The sequence below is a fragment of the Scyliorhinus torazame genome, chromosome 16 (assembly GCF_047496885.1).
Source record: "Scyliorhinus torazame isolate Kashiwa2021f chromosome 16, sScyTor2.1, whole genome shotgun sequence".
Classification (NCBI taxonomy): Eukaryota; Metazoa; Chordata; class Chondrichthyes; order Carcharhiniformes; family Scyliorhinidae; genus Scyliorhinus; species Scyliorhinus torazame.
In genome coordinates, this window is record NC_092722.1 from 77828200 (window position 1) to 77848882 (window position 20683).

Here is a 20683-nt window from a genome sequence, read left to right on the forward strand (position 1 = left end):
ACTTTGAATCTAACTCCGTGCTCCACCTGTCCTGTGAGTGTTTGATGGGGACAGTGTAGAGGGAGCTTTACTCTGTATCTAACCCCGTGCTGTACCTGTCCTGGGAGCGTTTGATGGGGACAGTGTAGAGGGAGCTTTACTCTGTATCTCACCCCGTGCTGTACCTGTCCTGGGAGTGTTTGATGGGGACAGTGTAGAGGGAGCTTTACTCTGTATCTCACCCCGTGCTGTACCTGTCCTGGGAGTGTTTGATGGGGACAGTGTAGAGGGATCTTTACTCAGTATCTAACCCTCTGCATGTCCCTATCCTGGGAGTGTTTGATGGGGACAGTGTAGAGGGATCTTTACTCAGTATCTAACCCCGTGCTGTACCTGTCCTGGGAGTGTTTGATGGGGACAGTGTCGAGGGAGCTTTACTCTTGATTTTTAATCCCTTACCATGATCTTTACCAGTCTTTGAAGTTTTCCACTGGTAGCTGCTATTTATCCCATTAAACGTGTAGCAATTGCCATAGATTGGATGATGAAATCTTGTATAGTTACTGAAATTAGAAAGACTCTGTGAGATACTAAGAGGATTCAGACCCTTTCAGTCTCTCTCCCACTCTGTCTCCACCTCACTCACTTCTCTTTCTCTCCCCCTCAGTCTCTCCCTGTTCTCTGCCTCTCTCTGTCTCTACCTCTCTCTATCTCTCCCTCTCTCTATCTCTATCTGTTCTGTCTCTACCTCTCTCTGTCTCGATCCCTGTGTTCTGTCTCCATCTCTCTCTGCCTTGTTCCCTGTTTTCGCTCTCTCTCTCTCTGCCTACCTCTCTGTGTTTCTGTCTGTCTCTTCCTCTGTCTCCCTCTCTCTGTCTCTCTCTACCCCTGTCTCTACCTCCCTCTGTCCTTCTATCTCTGCCTCTCCCTATCTCTCTCTCTCTCTATCTCTTTGTTTCTCTGGCTCACTTTGTCTCTCTCGCTGACTCTGTTTCTCTGTCTCCTCCGGTCAATCTCGCTTACGCTCACTCTCTGATTGTGTTTCTCTCTATGACTGTCGCTTTCTCCCTCTCTATCTCTTTCTCTTTCTGTCTCTCTCACTCTGTTTGTCTCCTTCTCTCTCTCTGTCTTTCTCTTTCTCTCTGTCACACTCTCTGTCTCTCATTGTGTATGTCTCTCTCGTTATCTCTCTGTCTCTTTCTCTGTCTCTCTCATTGTGCCTCTCTGTCTTTCTCTAACTCTTTCTCGTTGACTCTCATTGTGTGTGTGTCTCTCTGTGTCTGTCTCTCACTCTCCCTGTTTTCTCTCTCTCTTTCGTACACCGTTGAGTATAGATTTCAGCAGCTCTTATTAAGGTACATGTAGTCTAGCTAATTCAACAGTCAGTGATAGTTAATCACCTGTAACTAGATGTTAGGTACAGTAAAACTCTAGGAACGGTCTCCGTGCTTGTTTGTACACGCGTCTCTGTCCAACGCTACACAAGCCCCTCGGTGCAGGACACATGTTCTCTTACATCACTATGCAATGGTGATCTGTGTCCTGCCCCATAATAACCCCATATGTGCATTAACCTTATACCGCCACCCCACCAATATCTTTATCAAATTAATTTACAAGTTATGCCAGTTTACCCCACGTATTGCATCATTATGACCCTCCCCAACCCCCTCCCCCACACACCCTCCGTCCCCTCCTCAAGCCTCTGAGTTCACAGGGTCAGACATTCAAGTCTTCCATACCTCACCCTCTTTTTGTAATTTTTTGGGGGGATTGGATTGCTCTTTGTCAATTCACCAAGTTGAAGTGACAGAGGGAGAGCTGTTTCCACCCCCCCCCCCCCCTACGTCCCATCCCCCTAGTGACAGTGTACCTAGGGGTAGGGATAGTGCTACTACAAGACAATGTCACAAGAATAGAGAGGTGAGTGGATATTTTTTGAAAAAACCCAAAGTGCGGGCGGAAGAAAGTATTCCACCATTGAAAAAGAAGTCTTAGCCTTGCTGCTAGCCCATCAGCACTTTGATGTCTATGTCCAAAATGACAATCAACTGACCATAATCTGCTTGCTTTCATCCAGAAGTTTAAAACCCGGAACTCCCGATTATTCCGTTGGCGTTTATTATTGCAACAGTGCAATGTCAAAATTGTACACATTCCCGGAAAGGATAATGTAATAGCGGATGCTTTGTCACAGGTTTAAAGGTTGACTAGTTACCAATTTGGAGACTGTGAAGGGAACTTGTATACTGAGGATGCAGATGATACAAAGATCTGTAGAGGGACAGGTAGTATTGAGGAAGCATGGGGGCTGCAGAAGGATTTGGACAGGCTAGGGAAATGGGCAATGAAGTGGCAAATGAAATATAATGTGGAAAAGTGTGAGGTTATGCACTTTGGAAGGAGGAATATAGGCATAGACTATTTTCTAAATGGGGAAATGCTCAGGAAATCAGAAGCACAAAGGGACTTGGGAGTCCTTGTTCACGATTCTGTTAAGGTTACCGTGCAGGTTCAGTCAGCAGTTAATTTGGCAAATGCAATGTTAGCATTCATGTCAAGAGGGCTAGAATACAAGACCACGGGTGTACTTCTGAGGCTGTATAAGGCTCTAGTGAGACCCCATTTGAAGTATTGTGAGCAGTTTTGGGCCCCATATCTAAGGAAGGATGTGCTGGCCTTGGAAAGGGTCCAGAGGAGGTTCACAAGAATCATCCCTGGAATGAACAGCTTGTTGTATGAGGAACGGCTGAGGACTCTGGGTCTGTACTCATTGGAGTTTAGAAGGATACGGGTGGATCTTATTGAAACTCACAGGTTACTGCGAGGCCTGGATAGAGTGGACGTGGAGAGGATGTTTCCACTTGTAGGAAAAACTAGAACCAGAGGACACCATCTCAGACTAAAGGGACGATCCTTTAAAACAGAGATGAGGAGGAATTTCTTCAGCCAGAGGGTGGTGAATCTGTGGAACTCATTGCCGCAGACGGCTGTGGAGGCCAAATCACTGAGTGTCTTTAAAACAGAGATAGATAGGTTCTTGATTAATAAGGGGATCTGAGGTTATGGGGAGAAGGCAGGAGACTGGGGATGAGAAAAATATCAGCCAATTTTGAATGGCGGAAGGGCAGCACGGTGGCGCAGTGGTTAGCATTGCTGCCTCACGGCGCCGAGGTCCCAGGTTCGATCCCGGCTCTGAATCACTGTCCGTGTGTAGTTTGCACATTCTCCCCGTGTTTGCGTGGGTTTCAGCCCCACAACACAAAGATGTGCAGGGTAGGTGGATTGGCCACACTAAATTGCCCCTTCATTGGAAAAAATGAATTGGGTACTCTAAATTTATTTTTAGAAATGATTGAATGGGCGGAGCAGACTCAATGGGCTGGAGGCCTAATTCTGCTCCTATGTCTTATGGTCTTGTACTCTTATGATGGATATGTGTCCGTGATTTATGTTGTGTATACCTCATAATGAAACATCCGCGCCCTGAAGTTTAATTCTTTTAGCGGGGGAGGTATGCAAGGGCGCTTCCTATTTATTCCCTGCTTATTTCCCCTTTCTTTTATTTTTACCGTTGCATGTTTGATCTATGGATGATTAATGGACCTGTGACTTTAAGACAGTGCAGCCTGTATCTTTCATTCAAGTAGGAAGAATCCAGAAGGCTGTGCTGGTTTAAACAGACTAACCGGCATCAGTAACAAAGAGATGGGTTGGGACTCGGTTTGATTGATTTGGTTGGAGGCCAATGAATTGGCTCAAAAGACTGTGTTCTGCCCAGGAACAGGTGGTGATTGAATCTGATCCGACTAGAATGTTTTTTTCATAGTCCCGGGGTTCCTGTTTGGTTTCGATTTTGATTCCAGCAGCCCAGTGAAGAGATCCAGCTAACTCCCTCCAGAAGGATCCAGCTAACTCTCTCCAGAGAGATCCAGCTCACTCTCTCCAGAGAGATCCAGCTAACTCTCTCCAGAAATATCCAGCTAACTCTCTCCAGAGAGATCCAGCTAACTCTCTCCAGAGAGATCCAGCTAACTCCCTCCAGAAGGATCCAGCTAACTCTCTCCAGAGAGATCCAGCTAACTCTCTCCAGAAGGATCCAGCTAACTCTCTCCAGAGAGATCCAGCTAACTCTCTCCAGAAAGATCCAGCTAACTCTCTCCAGAGAGATCCAGCTAACTCTCTCCAGAGAGATCCAGCTAACTCTCTCCAGAAATATCCAGCTAACTCTCTCCAGAGAGATCCAGCTAACTCTCTCCAGAAATATCCAGCTAACTCTCTCCAGAAAGATCCAGCTAACTCTCTCCAGAGAGATCCAGCTAACTCTCTCCAGAGGGATCCAGCTAACTCTCTCCAGAGAGATCCAACTAACTCTCTCCAGAGAGATCCAGCTAACTCTCTCCAGAAATATCCAGCTAACTCTCTCCAGAAATATCCAGCTAACTCTCTCCAGAGAGATCCAGCTAACTCTCTCCAGAGAGATCCAGCTAACTCCCTCCAGAAGGATCCAGCTAACTCTCTCCAGAGAGATCCAGCTAACTCTCTCCAGAAGGATCCAGCTAACTCTCTCCAGAGAGATCCAGCTAACTCTCTCCAGAAAGATCCAGCTAACTCTCTCCAGAGAGATCCAGCTAACTCTCTCCAGAGAGATCCAGCTAACTCTCTCCAGAAATATCCAGCTAACTCTCTCCAGAGAGATCCAGCTAACTCTCTCCAGAAATATCCAGCTAACTCTCTCCAGAAAGATCCAGCTAACTCTCTCCAGAGAGATCCAGCTAACTCTCTCCAGAGGGATCCAGCTAACTCTCTCCAGAGAGATCCAACTAACTCTCTCCAGAGAGATCCAGCTAACTCTCTCCAGAAATATCCAGCTAACTCTCTCCAGAAAGATCCAGCTAACTCTCTCCAGAGAGATCCAGCTAACTCTCCAGAGAGATCCAGCTAACTCTCTCCAGAAAGATCCAGCTAACTCTCTCCAGAAAGATCCAGCTAACTCTCTCCAGAGAGATCCAGCTAACTCTCCAGAGAGATCCAGCTAACTCTCTCCAGAGAGATCCAGCTAACTCTCCAGAGAGATCCAGCTAACTCTCTCCAGAGAGATCCAGCTAACTCTCCAGAGAGATCCAGCTAACTCTCTCCAGAGAGATCCAGCTAACTCTCTCCAGAAATATCCAGCTAACTCTCTCCAGAAATATCCAGCTAACTCTCTCCAGAGAGATCCAGCTAACTCTCCAGAGAGATCCAGCTAACTCTCTCCAGAGAGATCCAGCTAACTCTCTCCAGAGAGATCCAGCTAACTCTCTCCAGAGAGATCCAGCTAACTCTCTCCAGAGAGATCCAGCTAACTCTCTCCAGAGAGATCCAGCTAACTCTCTACAGAGAGATCCAGCTAACTCTCTCCAGAAAGATCCAGCTAACTCTCTCCAGAGAGATCCAGCTCACTCTCTCCAGAGAGATCCAGCTAACTCTCTCCAGAGAGATCCAGCTAACTCTCTCCAGAGAGATCCAGCTAACTCTCTCCAGAGAGATCCAGCTAACTCGCTCCAGAAAGATCCAGCTAACTCTCTCCAGAAATATCCAGCTAACTCTCTCCAGAGAGATCCAGCTAACTCTCTCCAGAGAGATCCAGCTAACTCTCTCCAGAGAGATCCAGCTAACTCTCTCCAGAGAGATCCAGCTAACTCTCTCCAGAAATATCCAGCTAACTCTCTCCAGAGAGATCCAGCTAACTCTCTCCAGAGAGATCCAGCTAACTCTCTCCAGAGAGATCCAGCTAACTCTCTCCAGAGAGATCCAGCTAACTCTCTCCAGAGAGATCCAGCTAACTCTCTCCAGAGAGATCCAGCTAACTCTCTCCAGAGAGATCCAGCTAACTCTCTCCAGAGAGATCCAGCTAACTCTCTCCAGAGAGATCCAGATAACTCTCTCCAGAGAGATCCAGCTCACTCTCTCCAGAGAGATCCGGCTCACTCTCTCCAGAGAGATCCGGCTCACTCTCTCCAGAGAGATCCAGCTCACTCTCTCCAGAGAGATCCGGCTCACTCTCTCCAGAAATATCCAGCTAACTCTCTCCAGAGAGATCCGGCTCACTCTCTCCAGAGAGATCCAGCTAACTCTCTCCAGAAATAACCAGCTCACTCTCTCCAGAGAGATCCGGCTCACTCTCTCCAGAGAGATCCAGCTAACTCTCTCCAGAAATAACCAGCTAACTCTCTCCAGAGAGATCCAGCTAACTCTCCAAGAGATCCAGCTAACACTCCCTAGAGAGATCCAGCTCACTCTCTCCAGAGGGATCCGGCTCACTCTCTCCAGAGAGATCCAGCTAACTCTCTCCAGAGAGATCCAGCTAACTCTGCCCAGAGAGATCCAGCTAACTCTCTCCAGAGAGATCCAGCTAACTCTCTCCAGAGGGATCCAGCTAACTCTCTCCAGAGGGATCCAGCTAACTCGCTCCAGAGAGATCCAGATCACTCTCTCCAGAGGGATCCAGCTAACTCTCTCCAGAGGGATCCAGCTAACTCTCTCCAGAGAGATCCAGCTAACTCTCTCCAGAAAGATCCAGCTAACCCTCTCCAGAGAGATCCAGCTAACTCTGTCCAGAGAGACCCAGCTAACTCTCTCCAAAAAGATCCAGCTAACCCTCTCCAGAGAGATCCAGCTAACTCTCTCCAGAGAGATCCAGATCACTCTCTCCAGAGAGATCCAGCTAACTCTCTCCAGAGAGATCCAGCTAACTCTGTCCAGAGAGATCCAGCTAACTCTCTCCAGAGAGATCCAGCTAACTCTCTCCAGAAATATCCAGCTAACTCTCTCCAGAGAGATCCAGCTAACTCTGTCCAGAGAGATCCAGCTAACTCTCTCCAGAGAGATGCAGCTAACTCTCTCCAGAAAGATCCAGCTAACTCTCTCAAGAGAGATCCAGCTAACTCTCTCCAGAAATATCCAGCTAACTCTCTACAGAGAGATCCAGCTAACTCTCTCCAGAGAGATCCAGCTAACTCTCTCCAGAGAGATCCAGCTAACTCTCTCCAGAAAGATCCAGCTAACTCTCTCCAGAGAGATCCAGCTAACTCTCTCCAGAGAGATCCAGCTAACTCTCTCCAGAGAGATCCAGCTAACTCTGTCCAGAGAGATCCAGCTAACTCTCTCCAGAGAGATCCAGCTAACTCTCTCCAGAAATATCCAGCTAACTCTCTCCAGAGAGATCCAGCTAACTCTGTCCAGAGAGATCCAGCTAACTCTCTCCAGAGAGATCCAGCTAACTCTCTCCAGAAAGATCCAGCTAACTCTCTCCAGAGAGATCCAGCTAACTCTCTCCAGAAATATCCAGCTAACTCTCTACAGAGAGATCCAGCTAACTCTCTCCAGAGAGATCCAGCTAACTCTCTCCAGAGAGATCCAGCTAACTCTCTCCAGAAAGATCCAGCTAACTCTCTCCAGAGAGATCCAGCTAACTCTCTCCAGAGAGATCCAGCTAACTCTCTCCAGAGAGATCCAGCTAACTCTGTCCAGAGAGATCCAGCTAACTCTCTCCAGAGAGATCCAGCTAACTCTCTCCAGAAATATCCAGCTAACTCTCTCCAGAGAGATCCAGCTAACTCTGTCCAGAGAGATCCAGCTAACTCTCTCCAGAGAGATCCAGCTAACTCTCTCCAGAAAGATCCAGCTAACTCTCTCCAGAGAGATCCAGCTCACTCTCTCCAGAGAGATCCAGCTAACTCTCTCCAGAAAGATCCAGCTCACTCTCCCCAGAGAGATCCAGCTAACTCTCTCCAGAGAGATCCAGCTAACTCTCTCCAGAGAGATCCAGCTCACTCTCTCCAGAGAGATCCAGCTAACTCTCTCCAGAGGGATCCAGCTAACTCTGTCCAGAGAGATCCAGCTAACTCTCTCCAGAGAGATCCAGCTAACTATCTCCAGAAATATCCAGCTAACTCTCTCCAGAGAGATCCAGCTAACTCTCTCCAGAGAGATCCAGCTAACTCTCTCCAGAGAGATCCAGCTAACTCTCACCAGAGGGATCCAGCTAACTCTGTCCAGAGAGATCCAGCTAACTCTCTCCAGAGAGATCCAGCTAACTCTGTCCAGAGAGATCCAGCTAACTCTCTCCAGAGAGATCCAGCTAACTCTGTCCAGAGAGATCCAGCTAACTCTCTCCAGAGGGATCCAGCTAACTCTGTCCAGAGAGATCCAGCCAACTCTCTCCAGAGAGATCCAGCTAACTCTCTCCAGAAATATCCAGCTAACTCTCTCCAGAGAGATCCAGCTAACTCTCTCCAGAGGGATCCAGCTCACTCTCTCCAGAAATATTCAGCTAACTCTCCCCGGAGAGATCCAGCTAACTCTCTCCAGAGGGATCCTGCTAACTCTCTCCAGAGAGATCCAGCTAACTCTCTCCAGAAATATCCAGCTAACTCTCTCCAGAGAGATCCAGCTAACTCTCTCCAGAAATATCCAGCTAACTCTCTCCAGAGAGATCCAGCTCACTCTCTCCAGAGAGATCCAGCTAACTCTCTCCATAGAGATCCAGATAACTCTCTCCAGAAATATCCAGCTAACTCTCTCCAGAGAGATCCAGCTAACTCTCTCCAGAGAGATCCAGCTAACTCTCTCCAGAGAGATCCAGCTAACTCTCTCCAGAGAGATCCAGCTAACTCTCTCCAGAGAGATCCAGCTAACTCTCTCCAGAGAGATCCAGCTAACTCTCTACAGAGAGATCCAGCTAGCTCTCTCCAGAGAGATCCAGCTAACTCTCTCCAGAAATATCCAGCTAACTCTCTCCAGAAATATCCAGCTAACTCTCTCCAGAGAGATCCAGCTAACTCTGTCCAGAGAGATCCAGCTAACTCTCTCCAGAAATATCCAGCTAACTCTCTCCAGAGAGATCCAGCTAACTCTCTCCAGAGAGATCCAGCTAACTCTCTCCAGAGAGATCCAGCTAACTCTCTCCAGAGAGATCCAGCTAACTCTCTCCAGAGAGATCCAGCTAACTCTCTCCAGAGAGATCCAGCTAACTCTCTCCAGAGAGATCCAGCTAACTCTCTCCAGAGAGATCCAGCTAACTCTCTCCTGAGAGATCCAGCTAACTCTCTCCAGAGAGATCCAGCTAACTCTCTCCAGAGAGATCCAGCTGACTCTCTACAGAAAGATCCAGCTAACTCTCTCCAGAGAGATCCAGCTAACTCTGTCCAGAGAGATCCAGCTAACTCTCTCCAGAGAGATCCAGCTAACTCTCTCCAGAGAGATCCAGCTAACTCTCTCCAGAGAGACCCAGCTAACTCTCTCCAGAGAGATCCAGCTAACTCTCTCCAGAAAGATCCAGCTAACTCTCTCCAGAGAGATCCAGCTAACTCTCTCCAGAGAGATCCAGATCACTCTCCCCAGAGAGATCCAGCTAACTCTCTCCATAGAGATCCATCTAACTCTCTCCTGAAGGGCACTGTGAGGGCTGAATAATTCTCCACAAAGCTGCTAAAAGTTGTGTGTTAAGCATTCTTGAAACCACAGATACCTGAATGAATCCACAGTAGAATCCTTGAACTTCCGGCCGGAATTGAAGAAAAGCTGCTTTAAAAAACCACCATCTGAAGCAAAGAATCTGTATTTTTCTCCGCCCCTTTTCTCCCCCTCTGTGTTTGTCTGTCTTGTATGTGTGGCTAGAGGGTGGGGGCAGTTAAAGTGGGAGTCAGAAGTTAAATGATAGTTAACCAGTTGTATTTACTGTACATCTTGTTCATAGATTACAGTGCAGAAGGAGGCCATTTGGCCCATCGAGTCTGCACCGGCTCTTGGAAAGAGCACCCTACCCAAGGTCAACACCTCCACCCTATCCCCATAACCCAGTAACGCCACCCAACACTAAGGGCAATTTTGGACACTAAGGGCAATTTATCATGGCCAATCCACCTAACCTGCACATCTTCGGACTGTGGGAGGAAACCGGAGCACCCGGAGGAAACCCACGCAGACACGGGGAGGATGTGCAGACTCTGCACAGACAGTGACCCAAGCCGGAATCGAACCTGGGACCCTGGAGCTGTGCAGCAATTGTGCTATCCACAATGCTACCGTGCTGCCCCTTGTTATTGCTTTTAAAGTTACAAACCTGGTGACTGTAATTATTGGCCCGCCAAGGGCCAAACACTTCGGCATTTTTAATGCAAATTAGTGTTTATTTCACTTGTGCTGTGACTACGGGGCAGGTGGGGCTGAAATTGTTTAAAAAATAAATTTAAAACACCCAATTCACTTTTTCCAATTAAGGGGCAATTTAATGTGGTCAATTCACCTAGCCTGCACATCTTTGGGTTGTGGGGTTGAGACCTGCGACACAGGTAGAATGTGCAAATTCCACAGCGTCACCATGCTGCCAGCACGTGGGGCTGGAATTGACCATACACTAGCCCAGGGTGTCGTAACAACAGGCTCTTCCTGTCATTTGGGTGTGACTTGGTCACGGGCTCTTCCTGTCACTCGGGGGTGACTTGGTCACAAGCTCGCCATTGCGTTTTTTTTCCTGGGGTGGGTGGCAGGCAGTCATTCATGGATATCTGCCACTTAGTTCATTCCAGCATCACACGTGCCACTGTTGCGCCGGACATGGTCTCGGGCTTTGTCTTATTGATTGACGTCAGAGCCAGAGGTCGTGGCTTCTCTTTGATTGCAGGTTCCTCTCTCAACTGTCACCTACTCGAGGTGGGGCGGGCTTGCAAGCGGTTGGCCTGTCTGACCACGGGACTTCTGGCACCTGCAACATTAGTGGGCAAGCCTGGTTAGCAGAGGGAGGGGAGATTATCAGAGGCAGAGTCCCAATCAAGAGAATTGTTCTTGTTTGGGTAGCTGTGTGAGAATAATTTCATTGTCTGGAAGAACTGAGTGCTGAATTTGGTGCATTTTGAGTGCTATAGTAAGAGTTTGGTGACTGAGGGAGTATAAGGCTTCATTTTTATCTAAAGTTTAGTCTTTCTTTTATTTAGTTAATTAACGTAAAAGTTGCTGTTTGGTTTAGAAGAAGGTGAATTTTCAATCAGCTTTAAACAGGCTTCTACTTGTAGGCACTTGCAGCTGGAGCTTGTTAATTAGTTAATTGGATTAGGCCAGTTTTCAGAGGCTAGATTCACAGTATAAAGGTGATCCCCTACAGTGCAGACTTTGTTTGCACTGAGTGCTGAATTTGGTGCATTTTGAGTGCTATAGTAAGAGTTTGGTGACCGAGGGAGTGCTGAATTTGGTGCATTTTGAGTGCTATAGTAAGAGTTTGGTGACCGAGGGAGTGCTGAATTTGGTGCATTTTGAGTGCTATAGTAAGAGTTTGGTGACCGAGGGAGTGCTGAATTTGGTGCATTTTGAGTGCTATAGTAAGAGTTTGGTGACCGAGAGAGTTAGGTGAGGAGGGAGTAAGGTGCTCCTTTCATTTTGTTTCCGACATTTCCGCAAAGAGTGAGAAGAGAGCCAGGAGTTTACAGAACGTGTAGCTGACTGGGAGCAGAGTCGGAGGGCGGAGATCGAGTTAGTCCACAGGGCAGCTATATTCTGTCAGGTAAGAGGGGATGGAGGCTAGGCCAGTTGCATGCTCCTCCTGTAGGATGTGGGTGGTGAGGGATACCACCGGTGTCCCCGCTGACTATACCTGTGGGAAGTGCACCCAACTTCAGCTCCTCAAAGACCGTGTTAGGGAACTGGAGCTGAAGCTGGATGAACTTCGGATCATCCGGGAGGCAGAGGGGGTGATTGAGAAGAGTTACAGGGAGGTAACCACACCCAAGGTACAGGACAAGAATAGCTGGGTTACCGTCAGGGGGAAAAAAACAAACAGGCAGACAGTGCAGGGATCCCTCGTGGCCATTCCCTTTCAAAACAAGTGTACCGTTTTGGATGCTGTTGGGGGGGATGACCTACCGGGGGAAGGCCCTAGCGGCCAGGTCTCTGGCACTGAGTCTGGCTCTGGGGCTCAGAAGGGAAGGGGGGAGAATAGAAAAGCAATAGTTGTAGGAGATTCAATGGTTAGGGGAATAGATAGGAGATTCTGTGGTCGCAAGCGAGACTCCCGGAAGGTATGTTGCCTCCCGGGTGCCAGGGTCAGGGATGTCTCGGATCGTGTCTTCAGGATCCTTAAGGGGGAGGGCGAGCAGCCAGAAGTCGTGGTGCAAATTGGTACCAACGACATAGGTAGGAAAAGGGGTGTGGAGGTAATAAACAAGTTTAGGGAGTTAGGCTGGAAGTTAAAAGCCAGGACAGACAGAGTTGTCATCTCTGGTTTGTTGCCGGTGCCACGTGATAGCGAGGCTAGGAATAGGGAGAGAGTGCAGTTGAACACGTGGCTGCAGGAATGGTGTAGGAGGGAGGGCTTCAGGTATTTGGATAATTGGAGCACATTCTGGGGAAGGTGGGACCTGTACAAGCAGGACGGGTTGCATCTGAACCAGAGGGGCACCAATATCCTGGGAGGGAGGTTTTCTAGTACTCTTCGGGAGGGTTTAAACTAATTTGGCAGGGGAATGGGAACCGGATTTGTTGTCCAGCAACTAAGGTAGCCGATATTCAGGACGCCAAAGCGTGTAATGAGGCAGTGGAGAAGGGAACACTGACAAAGGAGAGTACTTGCAGGCACGGAGATGGGTTGAAGTGTATATACTTCAACGCAAGAAGCATCAGGAATAAGGTGGATGAACTTAAGGCATGGATCGGTACTTGGGACTACGATGTGGTGGCCATCACGGAAACTTGGATAGAAGAGGGGCAGAAATGGTTGTTGGAGGTCCCTGGTTATAGATGTTTCAATAAGATTAGGGAGGGTGGTAAAAGAGGTGGGGGCGTGGCATTGCTAATTAGAGATAGTATAACAGCTGCAGAAAGGCAGTTCGAGGAGTATCACCCTATTGAGGTAGTATGGGTTGAAGTCAGAAATAGGAAAGGAGCAGTCACCTTGTTAGGAGTTTTCTATAGGCCCCCCAATAGTAGCAGAGATGTGGAGGAACAGATTGGGAAACAGATTTTGGAAAGGTGCAGAAGTCACAGGGTAGTAGTCATGGGTGACTTTAACTTCCCAAACATTGAGTGGAAACTCTTTAGATCAAATAGTTTGGATGGGGTGGTGTTTGTGCAGTGTGTCCAGGAAGCTTTTCTAACACAGTATGTAGATTGTCCGACCAGAGGAGGGGCAATATTGGATTTAGTACTTGGTAATGAACCAGGGCAAGTGATAGATTTGTTAGTGGGGGAGCATTTTGGAGATAGTGACCACAATTCTGTGACTTTCACTTTAGTAATGGAGAGGGATAGGTGCGTGCAACAGGGCAAGGTTTACAATTGGGGGAAGGGTAAATACGATGTTGTCAGACAAGAATTGAAGTGCATAAGTTGGGAACATAGGCTGTCAGGGAAGGACACAAGTGAAATGTGGAACTTGTTCAAGGAACAGGTACTACGTGTCCTTGATATGTATGTCCCTGTCAGGCAGGGACGAGATGGTCGAGTGAGGGAACCATGGTTGACAAGAGAGGTTGAGTGTCTTGTTAAGAGGAAAAAGGAGACTTATGTAAGGCTGAGGAAACAAGGTTCAGACAGGGCATTGGAGGGATACAAGATAGCCAGGAGGGAACTGAAGAAAGGGATTAGGAGAACTAAGAGAGGGCATGAACAATCTTTGGCGGGCAGGATCAAGGAAAACCCCAAGGCCTTTTACACATATGTGAGAAATATGAGAATGACTAGAGCGAGGGTAGGTCCGATCAAGGACAGTAGCGGGAGATTGTGTATTGAGTCTGAAGAGATAGGAGAGGTCTTGAACGAGTACTTTTCTTCTGTATTTACAAATGAGAGGGGCGATATTGTTGGAGAGGACAGTGTGAAACAGACTGGTAAGCTCGAGGAAATACTTGTTAGGAAGGAAGATGTGTTGGGCATTTTGAAAAACTTGAGGATAGACAAGTCCCCCGGGCCTGACGGGATATATCCAAGGATTCTATGGGAAGCAAGAGATGAAATTGCAGAGCCGTTGGCAATGATCTTTTCGTCCTCACTGTCAACAGGGGTGGTACCAGGGGATTGGAGAGTGGCGAATGTCGTGCCCCTGCTCAAAAAAGGGACTAGGGATAACCCTGGGAATTACAGGCCAGTTAGCCTTACTTCGGTGGTAGGCAAAGTAATGGAAAGGGTACTGAAGGATAGGATTTCTGAGCATCTGGAAAGACACTGCTTGTTTAGGGATAGTCAGCACGGATTTGTGAGGGGTAGGTCTTGCCTTACAAATCTTATTGAATTCTTTGAGGAGGTGACCAAGCATGTGGATGAAGGTAAAGCAGTGGATGTAGTGTACATGGATTTTAGTAAGGCATTTGATAAGGTTCCCCATGGTAGGCTTCTGCAGAAAGTAAGGAGGCATGGGATAGTGGGAAATTTGGCCAGTTGGATAACAAACTGGCTAACCGATAGAAGTCAGAGAATGGTGGTGGATGGCAAATATTCAGCCTGGATCCCAGTTACCAGTGGCGTACCGCAGGGATCAGTTCTGGGTCCTCTGCTGTTTGTGATTTTCATTAGTGACTTGGATGAGGGGGTTGAAGGGTGGGTCAGTAAATTTGCAGACGATACGAAGATTGGTGGAGTTGTGGATAGTAAGGAGGGCTGTAGTCGGCTGCAAAGAGACATAGATAGGATGTAGAGCTGGGCTGAGAAGTGGCAGATGGAGTTTAACCCTGAAAAGTGTGAGGTTGTCCATTTTGGAAGGACAAATATGAATGCGGAATACAGGGTTAACGGTAGAGTTCTTGGCAATGTGGAGGAGCAGAGAGATCTTGGGGTCTATGTTCATACATCTTTGAAAGTTGCCACTCAAGTGGATAGAGCTGTGAAGAAGGCCTATGGTGTGCTCGCGTTCATTAACAGAGGGATTGAATTTAAGAGCCATGAGGTGATGATGAAGCTGTACAAAACTTTGGTAAGGCCACATTTGGAGTACTGTGTACAGTTCTGGTCACCTCATTTTAGTAAGGATGTGGAAGTTTTGGAAAAGGTGCAAAGAAGATTTACCAGGATGTTACCTGGAATGGAGAGTAGGTCTTACGAGGAAAGGTTGAGGGTGCTAGGCCTTTTCTCATTAGAATGGAGAAGGACGAGGGGCGACTTGATAGAGGTTTATAAGATGATCAGGGGAATAGATAGAGTAGACTGTCAGAGACTTTTTCCCTGGGTGGAACAAACCATTACAAGGGGACATAAATTTAAGGTGAAAGGCGGAAGATATAGGAGGGATATCAGAGGTAGGTTCTTTACCCAGAGAGTAGTGGGGGCATGGAATGCACTGCCTGTGGAAGTAGTTGAATCGGAAACATTAGGGACCTTCAAGCAGCTATTGGATAGGTACATGGATTACGGTAAAATGATATAGTGTAGATTTATTTGTTTTTAAGGGCAGCACGGTAGCATTGTGGATAGCACAATTGCTTCACAGCTCCAGGGTCCCAGGTTCGATTCCGGCTTGGGTCACTGTCTGTGCGGAGTCTGCACGTCCTCCCCGTGTCTGCGTGGGTTTCCTCCGGGTGCTCCGGTTTCCTCCCACAGTCCAAAGATGTGCAGGGTAGGTGGATTGGCCATGATAAATTGCCCTTAGTGTCCAAAATTGCCCTTGGTGTTGGGTGGAGGTGTTGAGTTTGGGTGGGGTGCTCTTTCCAAGAGCCGGTGCAGACTCAGGGGGCCGAATGGCCTCCTTCTGCACTGTAAATTCAATGATAATCTATGATTAATCTAGGACAAAGGTTCGGCACAACATCGTGGGCCGAAGGGCCTGTTCTGTGCTGTATTTTCTATGTTCTATGTTCTAAAAAGTTGTACTAAATGTGTGCATTTGTAATGAAACTTTGTTATATAAGTAAGTAAATGACATTTATAAATTTGCATTAGGAGATACATAGTGACTTAGTTGTTCAGTGGCTCAATCTCAAATGGGAGTAAGACGTTTTTATAGCTTGTAAAAGTTCCATTGTAAACCAGCGAAGGTTATTAAATGTTATTTGGCCCCAAAAGGAGGGACAATAGGAAAGATTTGATTTTATATTTTGGAAAAGTTAAGTTCAAAGGTGTGCTGAGGACAATGAAATGGAAAATGAAGAGGGAAAAAAGAATACTTAAGGTAATATATTGGGCTGTGTGTAGGGGAAGGCCTCCTGGGAACAGCTGTGAGCTGCGACAAGGTGTGAAGTCTGAATCGGCCGTCCAGTGAAAACAGAACGTTTTCTTGGAATTCATAGAAACAGAAAAGAGGGATAGGAGGAGGCCACCTGTTCCGCCATTCATTACGGTCATGGCTGATCAACCAACTGAATAGCCTGATCCCGCCTTCCCCATTTTGTTCCTCTTCGCCCCAGGTGCTATATCTAACTCCTTTTTGAAAACTTACAATGTTTTAGCCACAATGATTCTGTGGTAGCAATTCCCTCTCCCTCTGCCAGTCTATCCCAATGACTCTCTCCCTCTATCCGTCTATCCCACTGTCTCTCTCTATCTATCCAGCTCTCTCTGCCTGTCTATCCCGCTGTCTCTCTCTCTCTGTGTCTCCTGCTGTCTCTCTCTGTCTATCCTTCTGTTTCTCTCTCTCACTCCTGCTATCTCTCTCTCTGTCTATCCCGCTGTTTCTCACTCTCTCACTCTCTCTCCTGCTGTCTCTCTCTCTGTCTATCCCACTGTTTCTCCCTCTCTCCCTCTCTCTCCCGTTGTCTCTCTCTCTGTCTATCCTACTGTTTCTCTCTCTCTATCCTGCTGTCTCTCTCTCTGTCTAGCCCGCTGTCTCTCTGTCCCTCTCTGTCTATCCCACTGTTTCTCTCTGTCTATCCCACTGTCTCTCTTGCTCTTTCTTCAGTCTATCCTGCTGTCTCTCTGACTCTCTCTGTCTAACCCGTTGTCTCTCTCCCTCTCTATCTTCCACTATCACGCTCTCTCGCTATTGTCATAATATCCACTCATGTATATAATGAAGTGCAGACAGGCAGTGATTGACACACACAGGATGACCAGTAAGCACACAACACAGCACAGCCAATCACCAGACAGGACACTACCACTATAAAGCCAGAGGGCACTAGGTTTTCCACTCTCTCGGGACCCAGCTACTGAGACAGTCAGAATCCACGAGCTAGCAAGCATAAACACCATGCGGTAGCTAGTAAGTCTGGCCAGGCTACTACAAGGTCACTAGTCAGATCAGTATAGTGTCGACCCACAGCTGAATATGTACAGCAGTTCATCTAGTTGAATAAAACAGTGTTGGATCTTCTCCTGTGTTAGACGTCTGTTTCTAACTTCCCTGCATCGAGTGCAGTCCACATCGAACTAACCTGCCTAACACATCATGGTACCAGAGTGATATTGATCTTGACGGACCTACCTCGAGTGAATCAGCATCGACCAGCAAGCAGCCATCCGGTGAAATGGAAAACATCCTGCCTCCTCCGCAACTCCGCATCTCCGGCAACCTCGGCGCTGACTGGAAAATCTTCAAGCAAAAGTTCCTCTTGTACATCGAGGTCTCCGACCTCGAGGCAGCATCGGATGCCAGGAAGATTGCGCTATTTCTCTCCACTGCGGGGGACCACGCCATCCATATCTACAATTCATTCACGTTCGCCGACGGCGAAGACAAAACAAAATTCTAAACAGTCCTGCTGAAGTTCGACAGCCACTGCGACATTGAGGTGAATGAGAGCTTTGAACGGTACATCTTCCAGCAGAGGCTTCAGGGTAAGGATGAACCTTTTCAGTCCTTCTTGACCCATCTCCGCATCCTAGCACAGTCATGTAACTATGACTCGACGGCCGATTCCATGATCCGGGATCAGATCGTTTTCGGGGTCCACTCCGACTCCCTTCGGCAGCAGCTCCTGAAAGTCAAACAGTTGACCCGCTCTGTCGCTATCGAGACGTGCGTTGTCCATGAGCATGCCAAGAATCATTCCTCCCAGATCAGGGCGGCAGAAACTGCGAAGCTGGCCTCCCACGAGGCGGAACGGATGCAGGCCATTGCACAGATGCAGGGCCTGAGCATCGAGGAGAGTGGCCGTTTTGCGCGCTTTTCTGGGATCCTTGCGCATGCGCTCCACGACCGAGTGGACGATGAGACCGAAAACCCGACTGCGCAGGTGCGTATGTTGGCCGACCACACTGCGCATGCGCAATGGCGCACGGATCACGCTGACGTCAGCGTCATGACGTGTCCGAATTGTGGCTCCGCCCACTTAAAGCGGCAATGTCCGGCAAGAGGACGGCGATGTCTCCAGTGTGGCAAGTTTGGCCACTACGCAGCCCTCTGCAGATCCGCTCCACCGCTCAGCAGCCAGCGGTCCCAGCTGTGGCGCAGAAGTATCCGCTCAATACAACAAGGCATGCCAGATTCTGATCCCGACAGCCCAACGGACCCTGATGCTGACTGCCTCCAGTCTCCATATTGGGTGGGCATCATAAACACACATGAGCTGGCCTCCACCACACCTGCGCAACACCTCTCGATCCTCAGTGTGGATCCCGACGACGAGTGGTGTGCTGTCCTCTCAGTTAACAAGGCTCGCATCCGATTTAAACTGGACATCGGCGCGTCTGCGAACCTCATCTCACAATCCGACCTCGACACCATCCGGGCCCGACCAAGGATTCTTCCACCGGCCTGCCAGCTCCTTGACTACAATGGCAATGCCATAGCTGCCAGTGGCTCGTGTCAACTAGGGGTATCCAACAAGGCGATCAAGGCAATGTTACGATTTGAAATCGTCAGGCCTGACAGGGCGTCCCTGCTCGGTACTCGCGCCTGCAAGCTCCTGAACCTGGTTCAGCGAGTCCACACCATGTCATCGTCACCGGCGACGGCCTCGCCCGATGGAAATTTTCAATCCGACATAGACGACATTATCACGCAGTACCACAGTGTCTTCGATGGAATGGGCCGCTCCTGTACCGATACAAAATCCTGCTCAAGCCGAACGCCACCCCTGTAATCCATGTACCACGCTGGGTGCCGGCACCCCTCAGGGATCGTCTGAAACAGCAACTAAGGACCTCCAAGACCAGGGCATCATCTCGAAGGTCACGGAGCCAACAGACTGGGTTAGCTGGGTCAATCTGATATAAAGTTTCTAGGCGACCACATCTTGCAGCAGGGTGTGCGGGCAGATGCCGACAAGGTCTTGGCGATCAACGCCATGAAGACCCCGGAGGACAAGAAGGCGGTCCTCCACTTCCTCGGGATGGCCAACTTTCTCGGGAAATTCATTCCCAATATGGCATCCCACACCACGGCCCTCCGCCATCTCGTGAAGAAATCAACGGAATTCCAGTGGCTGCCCACACATGAAGCGGAATGGCACGAGCTCAAGGCAAAGCTCACCACAGCCCCAGTTCTAGCGTTCTTCGACCCAACCAAGGAAACCAAGATATCAACTGATGCAAGCCAGGACGGCATTGGGGCGGTGCTCCTCCAGCGAGATGACTCCTCGTCCTGGGCTCCAGTGGCCTATGCCTCCAGGGCCATGGTGCCCACTAAGCAACGGTATGCCCAGATCGAAAAGGAGTGTCTGGGTCTCCTGACAGGAATAGTCAAGTTTAATGACTACGTTTACAGCCTGCCGAAATTCACGGTGGAAACGGACCACAGGCCTCTAGTCCACATAATCCAGAAGGATTTAAATGACATGACACCTCGGTTACAGCGAATTCTTCTTCAACTCCGCGGCTATGACTTTGAACTTGTCTACACGCCAGGCAAAGAGCTGATCATTGCAGATGCCCTATCCCGGTCCATCACCACACCATGTGAACAGGGTGACTTCATCTGCCACATAGAAGCGCAAGTGCAGTTGTGTGCCACCAACCTCCCAGCATCTGACGAACGGGTGGTCCAAATTCATGAGGAGACGGCCAAGGATCCTCTGCTGCAGCATGTGATGCAGCACCTTACCCATGGCTGGCAGAAGGGACAATGTCCCCAATTCTTTAATGTTAAAGACGAGCTGACGGTTGTGGAGGGAATCCTTCTGAAACTCGACAGGATCGTTATTCCTCAAAGCATGCAGGCTATGCTGCTGGGTCAACTCCATGAGGATCACCTTGGAGTCAAGAAATGCTGATGCAGAGCTCGGGAGGCGGTTTATTGGACGGGCATTAACCAGGATATTGCCAACATGGTCCTCAACTGCCCCACCTGTCAGAGGTTTCAACCAGCTCAACCCAAGGAAACACTGCAACAGCACGAGATCGGGACCTCTCCGTGGTCCAAAGTAGGTGTAGACCTTTACCATGCCAAGGGGCGTGACTACGTCCTCCTGGTCGATTACTTCTCCAGTTACCCAGAAGTGGTGAAACTGTCCGACCTCACGTCGAAGGCGGTCATCAAAGCCTGCGAAGAAACGTTCGCCAGGCATGGGATACCGCTCACGGTAATGAGCGACAATGGTCCTTGCTTTTACAGCCAGGAATGGTCTGATTTTGCACAGTCCTACAATTTCTGTCACGTTACCTCCAGTCCCCACTACCCGCAATCAAACGGGAAGGCCGAGAAAGGGATCCATATTGTCAAGCGGTTGCTGTGCAAAGCTGCAGACTCAGGCTCCGACTTCAACCTGGCGATGCTGGCACACAGGGCAACCCCACTGTCCACTGGGTTGTCTCCAGCGCAGATGCTCACGAATCGCACTCTGAGGACCACAGTTCCAGCCATCCATGT

General features: G+C 48.7%; 1 protein-coding gene across 2 annotated transcripts in view; it reads right to left on the reverse strand.

Annotated features, from left to right (window-relative positions):
* LOC140392888 (epithelial sodium channel subunit alpha-like) overlaps positions 1-20683 on the reverse strand; it is a 145385-nt gene that overhangs the window by 70637 nt on the left and 54065 nt on the right. For both annotated transcript variants that reach the window (XM_072478650.1, XM_072478649.1), the window contains exon 5: positions 439-542. In XM_072478650.1, the coding sequence (XP_072334751.1) occupies positions 439-542 (104 nt within the window). The remainder of the gene's footprint in view (positions 1-438; positions 543-20683) is intronic.